Source organism: Eulemur rufifrons, chromosome 5, assembly GCF_041146395.1.
Source record: "Eulemur rufifrons isolate Redbay chromosome 5, OSU_ERuf_1, whole genome shotgun sequence".
In the NCBI taxonomy this organism is placed as follows: Eukaryota; Metazoa; Chordata; class Mammalia; order Primates; family Lemuridae; genus Eulemur; species Eulemur rufifrons.
In genome coordinates, this window is record NC_090987.1 from 41,907,106 (window position 1) to 41,929,898 (window position 22,793).

General features: G+C 36.3%; 1 protein-coding gene across 1 annotated transcript in view; it reads left to right on the top strand.

The window, feature by feature from the left end:
• Positions 1-22,793, top strand: part of ESCO1 (establishment of sister chromatid cohesion N-acetyltransferase 1) — a 47,809-nt gene that overhangs the window by 17,130 nt on the left and 7,886 nt on the right. Inside the window, exon 6 of the mRNA XM_069468199.1 lies at positions 19,919-20,008. Within this exon, the coding sequence (XP_069324300.1) occupies positions 19,919-20,008 (90 nt within the window). The remainder of the gene's footprint in view (positions 1-19,918; positions 20,009-22,793) is intronic.

Genomic DNA, 22,793 nt, shown 5'->3' on the forward strand with positions numbered 1-22,793 from the left:
ACCTGTTAGGAATTCAGCTATATTTTGAGCTTTCAGTATTGAAGAAGAGGAATAATTTTTTCAGAGAAGCTCCTAACTTAATCCCCTTTTTATGTATCATCCTTCCTACTCTTCCTCGACTTAATTCACTTCTGACTAAATGCTAGTGTGAAGGGCACTACTCTTAGGCCTACATGATATGCCCTTGTCTTCAAGTTTAGGAACAAAGTCAAAGAAATGAAAAATTAACAATAAAAGATTTAAGTAACCATTAAAGCAATAAATCATTTAATTAAATTTAAATATTTAAAAGTATTTAATTAAATAATAATAAATTATAAATTAGCTTTGTAATTTAGAAGTGATTATTACTTTAATAGACCAGTGATCAGAAGGGGTCTGTTTTCATAGAAAAGAATTAAGGCCTGATTTGTACAAATGGACATAAGTCATCTGTTATTGGTAACATGGTACAACTAAAGCAAGGGAAAGCTTAACATCTTTGTGGGGAATAATGAATAGATCCTTTTGACTGAATCAGGATTTTTGTGGGTGAGACTATAAAAACACAACAATCAAGTCAGATGGTGATACTTTGATTTTGAATACTATTTGAACTTTATTCTTTCTGTTCTTTTAGGTGTTGAGCATTGTGAATGATATAAACTTAAATAACATTAAAATAATAGTTTGGTGAAGTGTAGGGAGAAAAATATTTCAGTGGCATATATATAGAGAGTAGTACATGTATGAAATGTGTGTAATGCTAAATTATTGTGACACTGGTGGAAGTAGGAAAAAAATTGGTGATAAGACAAACTTTGAAGAAAGAGTTGGCAGATCTCGTATTGGCTACAGAGCTGTGCTGTCCCATACAGTAGCCACTAAGCCAACTGAAATTAAAAATACTGTTCCTACCAGCCTGAGCAAGAGCGAGACCCTGTCTCTACTAAAAATAGAAAGAAATTATATGGATAGCTAAAAATATATAGAGAAAAAATTAGCCGGGCATGGTGGCGCATGCCTGTAGTCCCAGCTACTCGGGAGGCTGAGGCAGGAGGATTGCTTGAGCCCAGGAGTTTGAGGTTGCTGTGAGCTAGGCTGATGCCACGGCACTCTAGCCCGGGCAACAGAGCGAGACTCTGTCTCAAAAAAAAAAAAAAAAAAACCAAAAAACTGTTCCTTGATCGCACTAGCCAATGCTCAATAGCCACATGTTACTAAAGGTTACTGTGTTAGACAGTGTAGATATAGAATGTTTATATCATATCAGAGAGTTCTCTCGTACAGTGCTGCTCCAGAAAGCTGAGGAGAGAAGTGACATAGACTACATTTTCGATTTAGGGAAACCATGATTCAGTAACTGTTGCTTAATTTCTTTTATGTGACATTTTGAGTATGTGTGATTTATTTCTGTATACTTTTTCTATATTCCTTTTGAAAATGATCAAGAAAAAGAGGAAACTGGGTGCTAAAGAAAAGAAAAGTGAATAGTAAAGTAGGAATGGAGATTTTAAAGTCTTGGGAATTGGACTGGGCAAGGTGGCTCATGCGTGTAATCCTGGCACTTTGGGAGGATCATTTGAGATCAGGAGTTTGAGACTAGCCTGAACAAAATAGCGAGACCCTATCTCTACAAAAAAAAATTAGCCTAGTGTGGTGGTGCATGCCTGTAGTCCCAAGTATTTGGGAGGCTGAGGCAGGAGGATCGCTTGAGCCCAGAAATTTGAAGTTGTAGTGAGCTATAATGATGCCACTGCACTCTAGCCCAGGAAATAGAGTGAGACCCTGTCTCAAAAAAATAAATAAATTAAGTGTTGGGAATGGGAAAAGAGTCTAAAGCAAAGTAGCCGTGGCCCTTAGAACTGTATTCTGACATCATAGTGAACAGGGAACAGGTCTGTTTGTGTGAGGGACTCAAAGCCATGTCAGAGAATTTGGTCCAAGTTTCATTGAGTTTCCTTGCTTAAAGCAAAGGCTATAATACCTTGTATTGAGAATTGAAAAGTAGTCTTTAGAAACTGGAGAGAATTGTAGTAAAGATTGCCAAACTTTTTCTATATCTAAAGCTTCCAAGTTTCTATTTCTCTTTCCCTGACCCTGATTTTTTATTTTTCTACTTCATTGTACCTTATCTTACTGCATTGTAATGTATAGATACAGGATGGAAGCAGCATTTCCAAATCTTAGTCAGAAAGTAATTTTGCTTTGGGTTGGAGGGCCATGTGGTGGAGGAAAAATACCTTCTGTATGAATGTTAAGTGCCATACATTTCTATAATTTAAGAAGAGTTCAGGCCGGGCGAGGTGGCTCACGCCTGTAATCCTAGCACTCTGGAAGGCCGAGGCAGGTGGATCGTTTGAGCTCAGGAGTTGGAGACCAGCCTGAGCAAGAGTGAGACCCCGTCTCTACTAAAAAAAATAGAAAGAAATTATGTGGACAACTAGAAATATATATAGAAATAATTAGCCGGGCATAGTGGCGCATGCCTGTAGTCCCAGCTACTTGGGAGGCTGAGGCAGAAGGATTGCTTGAGCCCAGGAGTTTGAGGTTGCTGTGAGCTAGGCTGATGCCACGGCACTCTGGCTGGGGCAACAAAGCAAGATTCTGTCTCAAAAAAAAAAAAAAAAAAAAAAAAAAGAAGAAGAGTTCACAAACTCGGGGGGTAGGGGAAGGAGAAACTGTAATTTATCTACTGGCAAGTAAAAATCTTTCCAACCTGTTTTTTCTATTTTCCACTGTTCCAGAAATGATTCTACTGTGTACTTTATATCCTCAAACTGAAAACTTAGGAATAATCTTTCAGTGTTCTTTTTATTGCACTCCCTTTACTCTATCTGTTCTCACCTTCAAAATAGATGCCAAATCCTCCCACTTCTGTCATTTCCGTTGCTACCATTCTAAACCAAGCTGCCATTGTTTCTTCCCTGGACCAATGCTTTCCTAATTGGTCTCACAGCTCCCATTTTTGTTTTCCTACAGTCCATTCTTCATGGTGTCCACAGTGGTCATTTAAAATCTTAAATTAATTATGTCTTCCTCTATTTAAAATTCTCTAGTGAATTCTCATTACACTCAGAATAACATCCAGGCTACTTAGGCCTCAGATACTCCACCTTCTCTGATCTCATCTAACACTCTTTCCCTTACTTGCTATACTCCACTCATAGCTCTTCTTTCTATTCCTAAAACGGTCCAGGCACTTTGTATTGTTAGTGTATTTGTACTTACATATTTTTTCCTAGATTATTCTTGTCTCAGATCTTTACACACTGGCTCTTTTCATTTAGGCTTGTCAAACTAAATAACAAATAGAGAGGGTCTTCAAAAGAAAATGATATTTATTTGAGAAGAGGGCATTGCAGTGGGAATATGTGTGCCATAGTAAACAATGTGCATATTCAGGGAGGTAAAGGAAGACAAAAGGTTTTTAAAGGAGAAACTGAAGAGGATTACATAGTTCTTTTGAGATAATTATCCTTGGCTACAAGGATCAATGACAAGGTGCCATCAGTTTGAGGTTGGACAGGCAGTTGTTCGGAAGATGTCCTTGCAGTACTATTTTTTGTGTAAGTTTGCAGTGACTTTAGTGCAAAGTTGTGGTTTTTGCAGTCTTTTGTGATAGTTCTTGTTATCAGGCATTTGTGTATGAGAACCCTTCCTTCATGGCCTATCCTGGCTGTATTTGTCAGAGTTTTTAATTTTGTTTTATTTTTAACACTGGTGATTCCATTTTAATTCTGACAATTTGCCCAGGTCTTACAGCATATGTCATCCTCTCGGGATGCCCTCCTGACCACCCAGTACAAAATAGCTCTTCTATATTGGCTTTATTTTCTTTAGATCGCTTACCATGCTCTGAAAGTTTGTTGAGTGTGTGTCCCCTGCTGGAGTAGTAGCTTTGTCACAGAAGAGACCTTGGTAGTCTGTTTATTATGCTAAAGAGTGCCTGCCAATGAGCTGTAGAGGCTCAACAAATAACATTGAGTTAGAGAACAAACTTTTTTTTGCCCCTGAACATGAGTGAAGAGTCTCAGTTATTCCTTGTAAAAATGAGATCAAACCAGAAAATTGCTCTGGGCCTCGGCAGCTCTAGTATTTGTTGATTTTAAATCATTGGAAATTGATGGTATAAATATTTTGGGGGGGGGGGCAGGGAACCAATTATGTATATTTGATACAAATTAGGCAAAATAAAATTATTAGTAATGTAGTTTAAAATATTTAAAGCAATCCAAATTTGAATTCATTGTGGCATTTAGAGGTTTATTAACTAGATCTGCACACAGAATTACACAGATGATTGAATTTAGGTGCTAAAGTGATTTGTTCTTCATTTAGAAAGATAGAGTAATTTAACTTTTAAAAAATTTAAGATGTAAGAAGTCATTATACCAGTGGTTTTGCTTCAGTTTGTATTTAAGAATTCCTATTAAAAAAATACATATATACACAAAAATATCTTTTTTTTTTTTTTAAGAGACTGGGTCTTGTTCTCTCGCTCAGGCTAGAGTGCAATAGCTCACTGCAACCTTGAACTCCTGGGCTCAGGCGATCCTCTGGCCTCAGCCTCCTGAGTAGCTGGGACTATAGGTGCTTGCCACCACACTTGGCAAATTTTTAAAATTTTTTGTAGAGACACAGTCTCACTGTTTTGCCCAGGCTGGTCTTGAATTCTTGGTCTCAAGCAGTCCTCCTGCTTCTGCCTCCCAAAGTGCTGGGATTACATGTGTGAGCCACACTGCCTCTGGCCAGATATTTATTCTATATATGAAAATAATCCTGTATCAGGATGTACATCTTTTAGAGTTTCAAATTTCCCTGGTGAAATTGTTCTCACATCATTTGTCCATCTTTTCCTTTAAAATTTTTAACATACTTAATAATAGCAATTTTAAAGTTCTTTTCTGCTAATTCAAACATCTGGGTTATCTCTGGGCCTTTTTTTATTGACTTTTTTCTTCCTGATCTGTGGTTGTAATTTCCCATTTCTGTGTGTGGTCTCATTAAATTTTGTTTTTGTTGTTTTAAGTGGACTTTATTTTTTAGAGCTGTTTTAGTGTGTAGCAGAATGGAACAGAAAGTACAGAGTTCCCATGTACTCCCTGACTCCACACACGTGTAGCCTCCCCCATTATCAACATCCCCCACCAAAGTAGTACTTTGATTACAGTTGAAGAACGGGCATTGACACATCATCACCCAGATCTTATGTTAGAGTTCACTCTTGGAGGTGGTGTTTATTTTATGTGTTTTGACAAATGTATAATGACAATATATTTACCCTTATAGTATTGTACAGGGTAGTTTCACTGTGCTAGATCCTCTGTGCTCTGCTTATTCATTCCTCCCTTCCCCCTTAACCTTTGGCAACCACTGATCTTTTTACTATCTCCATAGTTTTACCTTTTCTAGAATGTCATACAATTGGAATCATACAGTATATAGCCTTTCAGATTGTCTTCTTTCACTTAGTAATATGCATTTAAACTTCTCCCATGTCTTTTTATATCTTGATAACTTTTCTTTTTAGTGCTGCATGATATTCCATTGTCTGGATATATCACAGTTTATCCATTTACCAACTAAAGGACATCTTGGTTGCTTCCAAATTTGGCAATTATGAATAAAACTGCTATAATCATCTGTGTATAGGTGTTTTGTGTGAACATAAAGTTTTCAACTTCTTTGGTTAAATACCAAGGAATCTGATTGCTGAGTCATATGGTAAGATTATGTTTAGTTTTATAGGAAACTGCCAGGCCGGGCCCAGTGGCTCACGCCTCTAATCCTAGCACTCTGGGAGGCCGAGTTCGGGGGATGGCTTGAGGTCAGGAGTTTGAGACCAGCCCAAGCAAGAGCCAGACCCTGTCTCTACTAAAAATAGAAATAATTAGCTGGTAACTACTAAAAACAGAAAAAAATAGCTGGGCATAGTGGTGCTCACCTGTAGTCCCAGCTGCTGGGGAGGCTGAGGCAAGAGGATTGCTTGAATTAGGAGTTTGAGGTTGCAGTGAGCTAGGCTGACGCCACGGCACTATAGCCCAGGCAACAGAGCGAGACTCTGTCTCAAAAAAAAAAAAAAAAGGAAAGAAAGAAACTGCCAGACTGTCTTCCAAAGTTATTGCATCATTTTGCATTCTCTCCAATGAGAGTTTGTCTTGCTCCACATCCTTGCCATCATTTACTGTCATCAGTGTTCTGGATTTTGGCCATTCTGATAGATGTGTAGTGGTATCTTATTGTATTAATTTGCATTTCCCCAATGACATAAGATGTGCAACACCTTTTCATGTGTTTATTTGCTATTTGTACGTCGTCTTTGGTGAGGTTTCTGTTCAGGTCCTTTCTGTATCGAGTTGTTTATCTCTTATTGAAACTTAAGAGTTATTTATATATTTTGGGTGACAGTCCTTTTTCAGATGTATCTTTTGTAAATATTTTCTCCCACTCTGTGGCTTGTCTTCTAATTCTCTTGATAGTAATTTTTGCCCAGCAAAAGTTTTAAATTTTAATGTTATCCAGCTTATCGGTTATTTCTTTTATGGATTGTGCCTTTGATGTTGTTTCTTAAAAAGGCATTGCCATACCCAAGGTCATCTAGATTTTCTCGTATGTTATCGTTTTTGGTTTGGTTTTTTTTTGAGACAGAGTCTTGCTCTGTTGCCCCAGGTAGAGTGCAATGGCATCATCATAGCTCATTGCAACCTCAAACTCCTGGGCGCAAGCCATCCTTCTGCTTCAGCCTGCCAAGTAGTTGGGACTACAGGCATATGCCACCACGACTGGCTGATTTTTCTGTTTTTAGTAGAGATGGGGTCTTGCTCTTACTCAGGCTGGTCTTCGAACTCCTGGGCTCAAGCAATCCTCCCACCTCGGCCTCCCAAGGTGTTAGGATCACAGGTATGAGGCACCGAGCCCGGCCTCTCCTCTGTTCAAACTTCTGTGAGTTTTATAGTTTTGCGTTTTACATTTGGAGTAAACTTTTTTTTTTTTAGAGACAGGATTTTGTTTCATTGTCTATCTTGGAGTGCAGTAGCACAATCATAGCTCACTGTAACCTTGAACTCCTGGGCTCAAGTAATTTTCCTGGCTCAGCCTCCCAAGTAGCTAGGACTATAGGTGTGTGCCACCATGCGTGGCTGTTTTTTTAAGTTTTTGTAGAGATGGGATATCACTGTGTTGTCCAGGTTCTTCTCAAACTCTTGGTCTTGAGCAATCCTTGCACATCAGTCTCCCAAAGTGCTGGGATTACAGGTCTGAGCCACTGTGCCTGGCCATTGAGTTAATTTTTGTGGAAGGTATAAGACCTGTATCTAGATTCTGGTGTTTTGTTTTTTGCAGATAGATGTCCAGTGTAGCACCATTTATTGAAAGGTTGTCTTTTGGCCATTTTATTGTCTTTGCTCCTGTATCAAAGATCAGTTGACTGTATTTATGTGGGTCTAGTTTTGGATTTTCTCCTTTTCATTGATCTGTTTGTCTTAATTTTTTCAACAGTACCACACACTGTGTTGATTACTGTAGCTTTATAGTAAGTCTTGAAGTTGGATAGTGTTAGTCTTCTGACTTTGTTCTTCTCCTTCAATATTATATTGGGTATTCTAAGTCTTTCCTCTCTCCATATCAACTTTAGAATCAGTTTGTCAATATCAAAATAACTTGCTGGGATTTTTATTGGGATTACAATAAATCTATAGATAAAGTCAGGAAGAACTAACCTCTTGACAATATTGAGTCTTCCTATTTGGTTTTTTAAAGATTTTATTGTATATCGGACATTGTGTATGAAAGCACAATAGAGGTTGAAGTAGCTAATATCACCTCCCTTGTCTGCCAGAGCTTTCCCTCTGTTAGTTAGCTATGATGAGAGGCTGATCTCTTAGATCTAATTAGGAATTGAGCTGGGTCAGGTTAGAGTTGGGTTGAAACTTTAGTTTTCTGTTTTCTATATTAGGTTCCTCTCTAGCAGAGATTGGAAATCTAAGCACCATAGGACACAAGATCTCTCTATACCTTCCAGCTCAACTCGGCAGATGTCTTGTGACAGAGGATTGGTGGAGAATTATCTTTGTGTTGAGAGCTCCTCCAGATTTTAGACTGCCAGGCCAGCCCACTTAATGGCCATTAAACTTTCAGTTGATTTCTCCTTGTCCCAGCAGGAGACTCTTCTTCCTGTCCTCTGCCTGTGGCAGGCTTGCTTCTGTTGCCCATGCTTCCAGACTTGGTTAACATCTTAGGGGTGAAAATAACTGCTCACCTCTGCTCACCTGGGAAGGGCTGGTTCATTTGTGGAAATTGGTTCGTTTAGACATTTCAGCTCTTCAATGCCTTTTTTAAAAAAGTGCTAATTTTTGGTTTATTAGATGTTTTCTTTGTACAACAGGGATAGTGATCTTTTGTGACCTGCTTTATCCTAACTGGGAGCAGAACTCCCAAAGATGTACATTGTGAGAACATTTCTCAGTAATAGATTTGGAGGCTGCATTTAATTTTGGGTGTAGAGGTGGAGTAGAGTTTGGACTATGAGTCTTTTAAAACTGTGAGCAACACAGATGAACTCAATAGATTTGCTCACTAAATACCAAATGACCTTTGAGATGAGATTTACATCAAATAAAGTATTTCTTATGTACTGAGAAATTGTTGCTACCAATTGAAAAGTGCTTACTTAATTTATGAATCCTAATAAAGAGATGTTTAGTATTTGAAGATGACAGAGGAGAAAAAACTCTCATAATTCCTCCAGTCTGATTTTTCATTAGGTCTGACCCAAGTATATCTTATAAGAAATATTCATATATTAAGTCATTAAGTATAAAATGTCTGGTTTCCTTAAGTACTAAGTTTGACAGCTGTTATCTCTGACATTTCACTTTGACATTTCTTGTTTTATTTTTCTGTCATGAAAAGTAATGTAAGAACTTAGACATTGCAAAGCAATCTGAGAATCTGGGTACAGAATCTTGGTTATATTTCTGACTTTTTCAAGAGCCTTGGCATATTTTGATTTTTTTCTGGAGTAAACCTAGTTTTCACTAAAACAATCCCCCCCCCCTTTTTTTTTAAGAGACAGGGTCTTGCTCTGTCACCTGGGTGGGAGTGCAATGGCCTAGTCGTAGCTCACTGCAACCTTGAACTCCTGGGGTCAAGCAATCCTCCCACCTCAGGCTCAGGAGTAACTAGGAGTAGCTAGGACTACAAGTGCATGCCACCGTGCCCAGCTAATTTTTTATTTTTGTAGAGACAGAGGTCTCACTATGTTTCCCAGGCTGGTCTCAAACTCCTGGGCTCAAGTGATCGATCACCTGGCTTCCCAAAGCACTTGGATTGTAGGAGAGAGCCACCTCACCTGGCCTAAAACAACTATTTTGCCCTCTCGTTTTGTCAGTTTAGATAATATCTGATTGCGTTTTATCGTTAAATTAATAGGTAGATTGGCATCAACAAGTTTAGGAACAAACAGAGCTGAACAATCATGTCACTCATTTGTGCAGTGCCAAAGTAACTTACTGGTCATGAGTTGGTTTGTGTGCTCCAGGCATCAGTTTCTGTGTTTTACCCAGGGAAAAGTGAGCTTTGGTTAATCCAGCAAGTGGATTATGTGGATATCATTTAAGAGAGTTCTTGCTATATATTAAAATATGTAATAGTGCAAAATGATCTCTAGACTTTTTCTCTTAATAATAAATTGGGTTATTTTAATAAAAACATGATTTTATCACTGTCTTTTGGATTTTTGCTTCTCTTAATCAGAATCTATTAAACTCCAAATAGTTTTAAGATTCTGCTATTTTATTCATGAAAATGTTCTGCTGTTCAGAACATATTAAGCACCTCTCATGAGAAGCTGTTTCTCCAGGACTCAGATTTTTCTTAGGGAATGGTGGAAACTACCATAAAAAATTATACATACGTGTATTTGTATACCTATATACACACACACACATCTACATACATGTCAGGAGGTTTGAGGGATGGAAAATAACTGTTGAAAAATAGACATTGCTCTCTAAAATGTTGAGTTCCTTCCAAAGTAATTTTTTAAAAATTGCATTTCCATATCATTTGGTCTTTAATCATGAAAAAGCATTACTGAAAAGTTTTTATTATATATTATCTTTGTGTTACCTGCAAGAGAGAGCACTGAAATTTTTCTCTTTTAACGTGTTTTTTTAAGTGCCTTTGTTCTTCAAACTTATGGAGAAATTTTTTTTAACATTCCTTTTTTTAAAAAGATTTTAATTTAGTTATATTAAAGCAGCATTCCCCAACCTTTTTGGCACCAGGGACCAGTTTCATGGAAGATAGTTTTTCCATGGACCTGGGGCTGGTGGTGGTGGCAGTGAGGAGCTGAGGTGGTGATGCCTGGCCTGTTTCCTAACAGGCCACGGCCCGGTACGGGGTTGGGGACCGCCGTTTTACAGAGTGGCCTTCAGTTTTTTGATTTATCAACTGAAGTCTTTTTAAAATTTATAAAAGCAGTGTATGTATCTGTTAATGAAATTTCAACCAGTATTGTGTAAAATTGAAAAGTAAAAGACTCCTTTCCCCCTACCATATCTCCAGTCCTATTCTCCAGTGGGTAAGCACTTTTGTCTGTTTTAGTGTTTGCAACATAACTAAGTAAATCAAGCTGTATATGTATAGCATATATATCTCAAGCTATATATAAAATGTGTATATATGTATAAAATCTTTTTTTCAGTTTTCATTAATTTTTATGCTTCGTTTTTTTTGGTTGTCTTTAATATTTATAAATGACATTTGACTTTCCAATGCTTGTACTCTCTTCGAATTTCTATCAGCTATAACTAAGTGTTGTAAGTGTTCTGTCTGTATTGACTTATTTAACCTTCTATAACCCAGTGAAATAGTTTTCATTCCACTTTTATGGATTGCGAAACTAAGGCATAGAGAGGTTAAGTTCTTGGTTTCATAAATAGAGGCTTTGATCCCTCAAGCATGCTCTAGCCTTTCAAAAGTAAGTATTTATCGGATACTTAATTTTCCCCAGGCCCTGTACTATGTGCTTGGGATGTAGTGGTCTGTTGAATTAAGTCTTAGTCCTTTTGGAGGTTATGGTCTCTGTAATATATCTCATTTTAGACCTAGTTTAGGTTTAGTTTAGATCCAGCCGAGTCATCCTACAGCTGGAGATCCCTATAGCTTTATAGTCCTTGGTTCAAAGAAAATTGGTCCTAGCATACAGGATTTACCAAAGTAGATAGTTTTACTGGAGGAATAGAAATTTTTTGGAAGTTACAGCTTTAGTTCATTCAGTTTAAATATTGCAGAGAACCAGAAGGAGTGCTCCTGGAGGAGATCCAGCTAGCATAGCATACCTAAAAACCAAAATGCCCATAGAGCACCTTTAGAATTCAGTCAGGTTTTCTCCCAAGATAAACTTAAAATCCTATTATGTTCTTTGATTCCTAATTCACTTACTTAACGAGTGAAAAAGCACTGTGCCATAGGACTATTTTCTGAATAAATTCTTTTTAACCATGAAAAATTAAATAAGTAGTTTCATTTTTAGTGGTTGTCGTTCAAATTAGGAAACTATAATCTAGAAATATTCTAGTGATAAGTATATCTCACAGATTTGACAGTTAACTGTAGATAGCATTATACTTAATTATGCTTAAATAGGCTGATTGATAATCATGCCTTGTTGACTGAACATGAATCAACATATAAGATATATTCTTAGTTTCGGCCGGGCGCGGTGGCTCACGCCTGTAATCCTAGCACTCTGGGAGGCCGAGGCGGGTGGATCGCTCAAGGTCAGGAGTTCAAGACCAGCCTGAGCAAGAGCGAGACCCCGTCTCTACTAAAAATAGAAAGAAATTATCTGGAAAAAAAAAAAAAAAGGAAAAAAAAAAGATATATTCATAGTTTTTAAATTCCCAGCAGAATAGGGCTTTTTTTTGATACATGCACATGTTAAATAATTTCATAATTCATTTATTTTATATCTAGGGGAAATAATAATAATAGCTGACATTAATTGAGGACTTCTGTGTACCAGGGGCTGACCTAATCATTTTCCCTCTGTTAAATGCCTTTAATTGTTTCAACAAATCACAAGAGGTACAGTTAATTTATAAATGAGGAAACGAGCAGAAAGAAGCATGTGCATTTTGTCCAAAGTCATATAGCTAGTTACTAAAAGGAGTTGGCTCTAGAGGCCTTGAGTAATAGATGTTGCTATTTTATTTGAATTTCAGCAAAATATATTGTTTATACAATATGATTTAGCTCATGTAAATAAATTGACCCTAGTCACTTTTAAACGAAAGCCCTCTCAGACAATCTTCTTAAGTACTCTCTTCAATTTTTAACAATGTAAGTTTTGAGTGACACTTGGCATGTTTTAGAATATTACTACATTTGTGATTGGAAATTAAAACCTTGCTATAGCATTTTTTGCCATTGTGCATCTGACCTAAATACAGCTGCCAAATTAATCTTCATTAAGTTTAACTGTCATTTGGTTATGTCAAAACCTTCCTTGATGTCTCCTTATTTCACCCAGGTGTTCATGGCCCTCAGCATTATGGTTCTTCTAAGTGTATTTCTCACAGTTTTTAAAACAAATTATCTTCTTTCTAAGCCAAATTGAACTGCTCTTTGTCTTGTGCATGGCTCATAATTTTCTGCCTCTTTTTTGTTTTTCATCCATCCCAAAATGTAAACTACCACTGTTTTTTAGTTCATAACATTCCCACCATCAGGAGTGCCTTCCTGTTCTCATCTACGCCTTTCAAACCCAGAGAAATAATGTCTTTGTGAACATTTTTTGATTCCTCTCTTATCCCAGTAAGGGTTTTTCCTCTCCTCTTAAAACCATTGTAACACTTTGCTTATATTATTTTGCCTTCTCTTCTGGGTTCCTGCTTCAATCTGATAACTATCTTTCTGAGAATTAAGAAATACATTAAATAAATATACACATTGATTGTAAGACTAATTCTGGATTCGGAAACATTGAAGTATAAAAAAGGCTTAGTTTGAATCAAGGAAAACTTCCTTTCAAGTATATACTTTATTACACCTTTTGTTACAGACATTTGTATATTATTTGTTTCTGTTATTAGATTTGTAAGATTCTTGAGGTCAGTATGGCATACTAGAAAAGAATATGAGTTTAAACTAGAAAGAAATGATTTTCTATTTAGCCACTTACTGGTTATATGACCATACTAAATTAACCTCTTTTAACTTTATTTATTTTTTTTAATCTGTAAGCTATGAAAACAATAGTGTCCTATGGAGTAGTTTTTTCTAGGGTTATTTCTTCAAACCTTTATTAACTGCTTACTATGTTCCAAGACTATAGGTTTCTTTTGCTGGCTGGGCACGGTGGCTCACGCCTATAATCCTAGCACTCTGGGAGGCTGAGGCGGGAGGATCGTTTGAGGTCAGGAGTTCGAGACCAGCCTGAGGAAGAGCGAGACCCCCATCTCTACTAAAAATAGAAAGAAATTATATGGACAGCTAAAATACACGTAGAAAAATTAGCCGGGCATGGTGGTGCATGTCTGTAGTCGCAGCTACTCAGGGGGCTGAGGCAGAAGGATTGCTTGAGCTCAGGAGTTTGAGGTTGCTGTGAACTAGGCTGATGCCACGGCACTCTAGCCCAGACAACAGAGTGAGGCTCTGTCTCAAAAAAAAAAAAAAAAAAAATTATTGTTATTCGAAAGATACAGTTCTTTCCTTCATGGAGGTTCACAGATCAGTGTGAGGGACAGATAAGTAAATACATTTAAATAGTATGACAAAAAGTAGTGGTACAGTAGCATTTTAATATATGTAGGATACTGTATGAGCATAGAGCAAGGACATCTGACAAAGATTAGAACATTTAGGTTAACACCTGAGTAGATTCTGAAAGGATAAGGAGTCCCTTGAGCTCAGGATGGTATGGAACAAAGGCATCCCAGGCCAAGGGAACAGTATGTGAAAGGTTTGGAAAATGTTAAGTCTTTCATTATGACTTATGACTGTGTCATGTATTGGAAAAGCTGTAAGAGATGATGCTAGAAGATGTAGGTGGGGGACCAGATCATTAATGATCTTGTAGGCATTTAGGTATTGAAAATTTTAAAATCTGCAAAAAAATGCATAGTTCTGTAGTGATAATGGCAACTGTTATTTATTTAACTGAGTGCATATTATTGTGCTAGGTGCTGTGATGAACATTTTATAGTGTTTTCTCATTTAGCTTCTTGGTAGTTTTGTGTTGTAGTTTTCACATCCATTTTGTAGGTGAGGAAAACCAAGGTTTAGAGAGGTTAAGCAATTTGCCTAAAGCAACGCAGCTTGCAAGTGGCAGAGTTTGGATTTGAATCTAGGTCTTTCTGATTTTTAAAGCCCTCTTTACCACTGTTCTGTACTGACAAGATCAATGGTTTGCACACATAGTAAGTGGTCAATACATGTTTCTTGAATTGACTGAATTTTTCCATATGTTTGTCACTTTCAGGCTAATAGTAACATCTGTGACTTCTTAAATACATTAATGTTTAGTAAGGTCACAATGACTAGACACGCATCATTTTAGTATTGTTAATACAATATTATTTTCACTAAGAAGTGTCCAAAAAAATGCAATTAAAACTAGCTGCTTAAGATAGCTAAGTATGTTAACATTTTTATTATTCCATTTTATTAAAATAGAAAAAAATAGGAAATACAGATAAGCTAAAGGGAAAAAATTTAAATCACTATGCCATTACTCAGATAACCCCTGTTTATATTTTGGTGATTTAAAATATGCATAAGTAAATATTTACATTTAAAATCCATTTCAACAAATTATTTATTTCAAGAGTTTATAATTTATTTCTCTTACGCAGTTTTTCTACGGTTTTTTATGTTTTCTTTCTTGGGTATTGTTAAATACAGCCATGTCACTGAATTTAGAATGAGTTAATTTTAATCGTTCATTTCTGAAGCCTTAATATTTTAAAAATAGATGGTGTTTAAAATATATTTCAACATAACAGGTAAAATTGCCAGTGAAATAAAATGTCTATTTTTAAATTCCTTTAGTAAAATTTTTATTTTTAAGTAAAATTTTTATTGAAATATAACATGTAAAGAAAAGTGCAGTAATAATGAATACACAGCTTAATGGTGTATTTTCACAAAGTGAACACACCTGTGTAATTAGAAGCAACATTACTGGCACCCCCAGAGCTCCTTTGTGCTCCTGTTGCAGTTACTACTTTTCCCCACTTCGGGTCTAACTGCTATGCTGACTAGATTTGTTTTGCATTTATTTTTTGCTTCTACATAAATGGTACTTGAGCAAGCCTTGGGCCATTTTTTTTGATAGGTGATTTTAATTTTCCAAAATAAAAAGTTTAATACAGACCACACACACATACACAGTAATGAAGACCTCCACGTACCTATCACCCATAGTCAACAATTATCAGACCCCCAACCCCCCAAAAATTATCAATTCATGGACAGTTATCTAACCTTCTCAATTATTTTGAAGTAAACTCAGGCATCATGTTATTACATTGGTAGATATTTCTTTTTCTTTCTTTCTCTCTCTCTCTCTTTTTTTTTTTTTTAGAGATGAGATCTCACTCTGTCACCCAGGCTAGAGTGCAGTGGCATTACCTTAGTTTACTGTAACCTTGAACTCCTGGGCTCAAGCAATCCTCCTGCCCCAGCATCCTAAAATGCTGGGATTACAGATGTGAGCCACCATGCCCAGCCAATATTTCTAAATATCTATATCTTAAAGATGAAGATTACTTTTTTTTAAAACATAAAAATGCTTTAAAGAAAATAACCACACCTTTAAGAAATGAACTATTTTCTTTTTTTTTTTTTTTTTTTTTTTTTGAGACAGAGTCTTGCTCTGTTGCCCGGGCTAGAGTGAGTGCCATGGCGTCAGCCTAGCTCACAGCAACCTCAAACTCCTGGGCTCAAGCAATCCTTCTGCCTCAGCCTCCCGAGTAGCTGGGACTACAGGCATGCGCCACCATGCCCGGCTCATTTTTTCTATATATATTTTTAGTTGTCCATATAATTTCTTTCTATTTTTAGTAGAGACGGGGTCTCGCTCTTGCTCAGGCTAGTCTCGAACTCCTGACCTCGAGCGATCCACCCGCCTCGGCCTCCCAGAGTGCTAGGATTACAGGCGTGAGCCACCACGCCCGGCCAACTATTTTCTTAATATCAAATTTTCTACCAGGATTCGAAGCTTCCCTATGCCTGCATTACAACTCAATTCTATTTCTTTTGTTACTCACTATAAAAATTCATTTTTCTCTTATTTCTGGGTATTTCACTGGTAGGTAGTTGGGGTTTCCAGAAGTCTGATGTCTGGAAGGAGGTATTACTGTGCACACACATACACATACTCATATACACATGCACATATAACTCTAACATGTTATGCATATCCCTCAGCTAGCAAGCAGTATTTTCCAAAACCCATTTTTTTCTTAATTCATCCATCTGGCTACTGAAAAGCAGAAAGCTTTATATTCCTAATTTATATTTCTAATAACAAGCAATGAGCATTCTTTTCTCCTTCCTATTGTAGTTACTCTAAACTTTAGAGGCTAAAGAATCAAAGGGAATTTTCCTCTTTTTCTGTAAAAAAAAAAAATCACAGTTGGAAACAAAATACGTTGGGTGGTGGATACACTGATGGATACAGCTGTCAAAACGCATCAACCAAACACTTAAGATCTGTGCATTTAATTGTATGTAAATTATACTCCAATTTTAGAATCATACTAATTGCTTTCGGGAAAGGTTGAATGAGAATACACGTTTGAAAAAACACCTGGAGAAAGAAAACTGACAACCATATTTTAAAAAAAATCAACAAATATCGCAAGGGGGAAAATAGAGATACCTGAAGAACCTTTAATTTGCATGTACCCTTCCCTGAACCCTCAACCTCTGCCTCCCAATTTATTTAAAAAATTTTTTTCCTATCCTGTTCTGCTACCAGATCAATTTTAAGCAGCAGATGGACTTCACATCCTCTAAGTTCCCTAAAGTTGGGAGAGTCATGTGATTATTGAGACCAGCAAAGTGTCCAGTGCAATCAAGGCATATATATGTCTTGAGTATGTTATTTGACAGATATTAGTTAACTTTGTCCTTTCATTTTGCTTTGTCCATGATTTTAATTTATTGTTGTGTTTAACTTTTGAAACATTTTATTCGTTGACTGTTTTTTTAGACTAGCGCATATTGATCTTAGTTTGATACCATTAGGAAGGGAAAATGGAAGTTACTGAGAGTTAGAGTGGCTACTCTGTGAGCAGTCATCTTAAATACAGCCCTCTTAGATTGTTGGAGGTGATGGTAGCTGTTTTTATAGATGGCTTAGATCAGGAAACAGAATCAGGTTTTCCTAAGGCCATACATCTAGTAACTACCAAGACCGGGACTAAACCTGAACTTTTAGACTAAAATTATTAACAAGTTTTCACTAAAATATGCAGTCTTCATGAAAGTTAGAAATCTAAGCAGTAGGGCTGGGCTCAGTGACTCATGCCTGTAACCCTAGCACTTTAGGAGGCAGGAGGATCACATGAGGCCAGGAGTTGGAGACCAGCTGGAGCAACATAATGACGAGACCCCATCTGTACAAAAAATAAAAAAATTAGTGTGGTGCTGCATACCTTTGGTCCTAGCTACTTGGGAGGCTGCGGTGGGGGGAGCACTTGAGCCCAGGAATTCTAGGCTGCAGTGAGCTATGATAACGCTACTGCGCTCCAGCTTGGGCGACAGAGTTGAGACCCTGTCTCCAAAAAAAAAAAGAAACCTAAGCAGTAGTAATTCTTCCTTTTACAGTTCCTGCTTCTTAGATGTAAAAGTCTTTTATTTAGTATGTGAAAAAAACAGAATAGTATTTAAAACATAAAATTATATCCAATTTTGATAAAATTTTGATAAAAATTTCCATATGAACATGCAAGTCTCATGTTGTTTCAAGAATAAGTTTTGTACTAAAAAGTTAGTAAATCAAAATAGTTTGTGTAATGCCTGTGGTACAATATAATGACAAGAGACCCGTATTACTGATTAAAAGCAATTAATAAGAAAATAGCTTATGGAATTATCTTTAGATAATTTAGTTCAGGAAGTATGGCTTTCTTATAACTTGAGATTTCTTAAATTTCTAGTTCTTCATTGAATTTGTAGTTAGATTTTTCAAGTGAAAAGTCTCCATTTTCATTTTACGGAAAATACTCATTTGAAAGCTTTTTCTAAAAGTAAATTATTAGTATAGATTTGTTTTTTTTTTTTTTTTTTTGAGACAGAGTCTTACTCTGTTGCCCAGGCTAGAAGGAGTGCCGTGGCGTCAGCCTAGCTCACAGCAACCTCAAACTCCTGAGCTCAAGCGATCCTCCTGTCTCAGCCTCCCGAGTAGCTGGGACTACAGGCATGCGCCACCATGCCCGGCTAATTTTTTCTATATATATATTTTTAGCTGTCCATATCATTTCTTTCTATTTTTTTAGTAGAGATGGGGTCTCGCTCTTGCTCAGGCTGGTCTCGAACTCCTGAGCTCAAACGATCCGCCCACCTCGGCCTCCCAGAGTGCTAGGATTACAGGCGTGAGCCACCGCGCCCGGCCAGTATAGATTTGTTTTTAAAGAAATGATATCCTTTATGCCTTTTAAAATTGTTTACCTATATTCAGATTTAGCTTTTTATTTGAAAAAAGGTCTTTTATGACTATTTCTGCTCTTTTTCAAATCTTTAGAACATTTTACCAATCATAATTTTAATCATCTGAATTTTACTTTTCTGTTGGATGGTCTATTTTGTAAACAAATTTTGGATTTTAAATATTTAATTAAAACTGTTTCATATACCAAGCTTGTTACTAGAACTTTTGTCCCCAACTAAGATCCTGGCCCCTTCCAAAAAAATATTTCTACATTGTTCAAGAAAAACCACCCCCCTTTCAGACTTGCCATAGTATATGAGAAAAATCTAGTTGCCATTTTCTTGGTTTCATCGAGCTTTCATGTTCTTAGAAGAAACACATATCAGCAAAAAGGATGATGGTTTTGCTTACTAGAAGTACAAATTGCTTCTGGAAAGGCCTTTTAAAATAAAGTTGATTGGGTAAGACAACTGGAACAACTATAAGCTCATTCCTTCTGTACTTATTTTGAACTTCAAACCTCTGGTTCAGTCCCATCTTACTAGATTTAAGTGGCTTTTGTTTTGTTTTGTTTTGTTTTCATGCAGGTTCTGCTCATTAATCACCACGAGTGTGGATCTGAAGAAGAGTTTATTACCTCTCTTTTTTTGAGTATGTTTAACTTCAGATACACACAACGTAGCCTCTCCTTCCCTATTAGATTCTTAGAAGGTAGTTATGTTTTTTATAGTCTCCTTCTTGTGGCTTTCATAGTTTTGATCAATAAGCATAAACACTATTCCTTTCATACTGGGCTACTGCATGCAAATCAGTTCATTTAAAACCTCCTGGAGGTCTTTGGCATGCCAGACATAAAACTATGAGTGTGTGTTTGTGGAGGTAACCATGTTCCAAGGAAATTTAAGAGTTTAATTCTTTTATCAAGAATCCAGGAGAGTTACCCTTTAGGTTCTGGGAATCACCGACTTTAAGGGGCTTGCTTTTGGTGTGTGGCTTTCAAAATTAATTTAAAATGGGAAATGATAAATTAAGAAATATTCTTGTGGTATTACATATATATCTCTGAATAAGTAGTAGAGAGAAATTAGCTTGCATTGTGCCTATTGTATACTTAACAAAATAGCTGATTTATCATGCTTTATTAAGCATTCATGAGCATATATTTTTTCATGTTTGTAATTTTTAGACAAGTTGATACACTTTTTTTCTTGTACATGGATATGATGAATAAAATATGTATAAAATTTATCCTTTTTTTTAAAAATATATATCTAGGGCTGGAAAAAAGAAAGAATTCTGGCTGAATACCCTGATGGCAGGATAATAATGGTTCTTCCTGAAGACCCAAAGTATGCCCTGAAAAAGGTAAATTGGCAGTGAAATTTCATATAAAATGGATAATATTTTGCAGCTAATTTTAAGAGGATAACACATTGCTGGCATAGCACATTTGAACACCAATTCTGAAAACAAAAAATAAGCATTTAAAGACCACAACCCAGTTGTTTATTCTAAACTTTGTGGTGTGTCCAGAATATGAATTTTAAATGAATTGATTACTGTCCAGTATTAGTAATTTGAGTAATAAAATGGAAGGCATGCTAGTTAATGAATAATGCCAAGTAAGTGATTTCAAGAATCAGAATTAAAATTAAAAGTTGAATTATAATAATTTTTAAAATTAAAAATAAAATGTAAAGTTTCATTCTAAGAATAAATTTCTAAATAAAAGAAGGGGATTTAGCACTAGGTCATAGTAAACCTAAACTTAAACGTGTATAATATTGTTAAGAGATGAAAGGATATATTTTGATTTATAAATACGATGTAGAAAACTTAAGGAAATGTTCATCTTTCCTAGTGTGAGCCGGATCTTAGTCCAGCTTAGCATTCCATACTTGGAGGATTCAGAGAATTTACTGTGTTGAGAAATGAACCAGAGAGATAATGAAGCCTGGAATCATTTTGTCATATAGGGTGTCTCAAGCCTCAGGAACCATAGATAAACTTACTTTTACATAAAATGTTAATTATATTTTCAAATAGTATATTCAGTATATTTTCCTTCAACCTCTGGTTGCTTTTTCAGAAGTACCTCATAATTTGAACAATGGCTCCAATTGTTTGTCTGGAAAACTTAAATAATTACATTAGAGTATGTCCAAAATATCTGAAACACAAGGAAAATAGTTTATTTACTGTACATTTTTTAGGTTAACAAATAAACCTCTTTAAACTTAGAAATATTTCACTGAAAATGAGGTTGAAGGAAAATACTTTGTACCTATCATTTGAAAATGTAGCCAACATTCTATTTAAAATACAAGTTTGTCTTGTGGCTCCTGACTTTTCAGATACCCTGTATATCTGAGTGGACAATCTTAGATACTCAAACAAGCCCTGCCAAGTAGTATACTATAGACTTTAGAGACGTGTAAACATGCCCAGCCTGACTTGTGTTTGAAACATTGATCCTTGCACAAAAATAAATACGTGTTGAATTAATGTTGCTTAGTGATTGACTACAGTTGGCCTGGGAACAATGCTGGGGTTAGGGGTACTGCCCCCCCAAGTCAAAAATCTGCATGTAACTTTTCAAAAAATTACTTTATTTATTTACTTTTGTTAGAGATGGGGTCTCACTACGTTGCCCAGGCTAGTCTTAAACTCCTGGCATCAAGCGTTCCTCCCCCTTTGGCCTCCCAAAGTACTGGATCACAGGTGTGAGTCACTGTGCCTGGCCAAATCTGCATATAACTTTGACTCCCAAAATACTTTCCTAATAGCCTACTGTTGATTGGAAGCCTTAACAATAATAGAAACAGTTGATTAACACATGAATAGACTAGTATCTCCCTATATTTTGTGCATTCATGGTGTACCTGACTTTAAAAAAATTTTTTTTGATATTTCTAGACTACATGGTTCATCTGTGAGTTTTTTCAGATTGCTGCAAATCTCCAAAAAGATTTCCAATGTATTGAAAAAAACTGCATATAAGTGGACCCACACAGTTCAAACCTGTGTTTTTCAGAGATCAACTATGGAATTTTTCAGAGATAAACTATGGAATTTTTGGATTTCGGCTGTTATTATTGAGAAATGCACAGTGGGAACTTTGGTATACTACCATATGTGGCAGCCAGGCTTTTCTTACTAAGAATCCTCAGTAAATGCTAATTTTCTTATTTTAGTTTCTCAGAGCAAAATTTTAGTAATCTATAATTCAGTGTATTACACTTAGTAAACCATTATAGGCTAAAAATTAAAATCTAGGGAATTGTAAATCATTTGCCTTTAGGAACTGAATCAGGAGTTCTAGGAATACTGTCTCAGGATTAGGAGGACTCGAGTTTTCATCACTCAATAAGGGGTGTGCTATGTGGTGTTTTGCATGCCAGAGGTATGAATACTTCATCCTCTTAGGGGCTCTTTGCATTGTAAACTCTGTAACACAAATGAATGTTTATTAGACTGAATATTTGCAGTATTTTTTAATAGGGAAGGGACTAATGTTTGAATGCCTACAAAGGTCTTAACTGTAAAAAGTTTGAACTTACATGTTTGACCTTGATCAGTTCTAGGAGATAAACTGGAAGCACAGTTTGATGCCTTGGTAACATTTTGGTTTTAAATCCCTGCTCCTGGATTTTTCTAGATGTCTAATATCTGACATGGGAAAATTATTAACCTTTGAGTTTTAGCTTCCATATGTAAGGTGAACCATAAACCTCCAAGAAATGTGGGATTTAAATCAGATGATATTCATAAAGTGCTTTGTATGTCTGTCCCATAAATGGTTGATAGGAAATAAACATGAGTTTCTTTATGCTAACTTCTATTTTACTGATGACAGCACTAATTAAGGCTTGGAAAGAAAAGTGGCTTGCCTGGCTAAGATTCCAGTGAAATTCTCTCCACTCCTCAAATTGAATGCTTCTAATACGAAGCCTTAATGTTCTTTTTAACCTATTGTAATGGTTTTCACCCCTCTTGTTCCCTAGTCTGCTGGGCTTGGCATTAGTCTCCAGTTCTTCCTTCATTTTACAAAGTGGCCCACAAGGTTTAAAAAGCAGTTACTGATCAACACAGTCATTCAAAAGAACTGTTTAGAGGATGTCCTGCTTGGAATACTTTACTCAGCTTATTG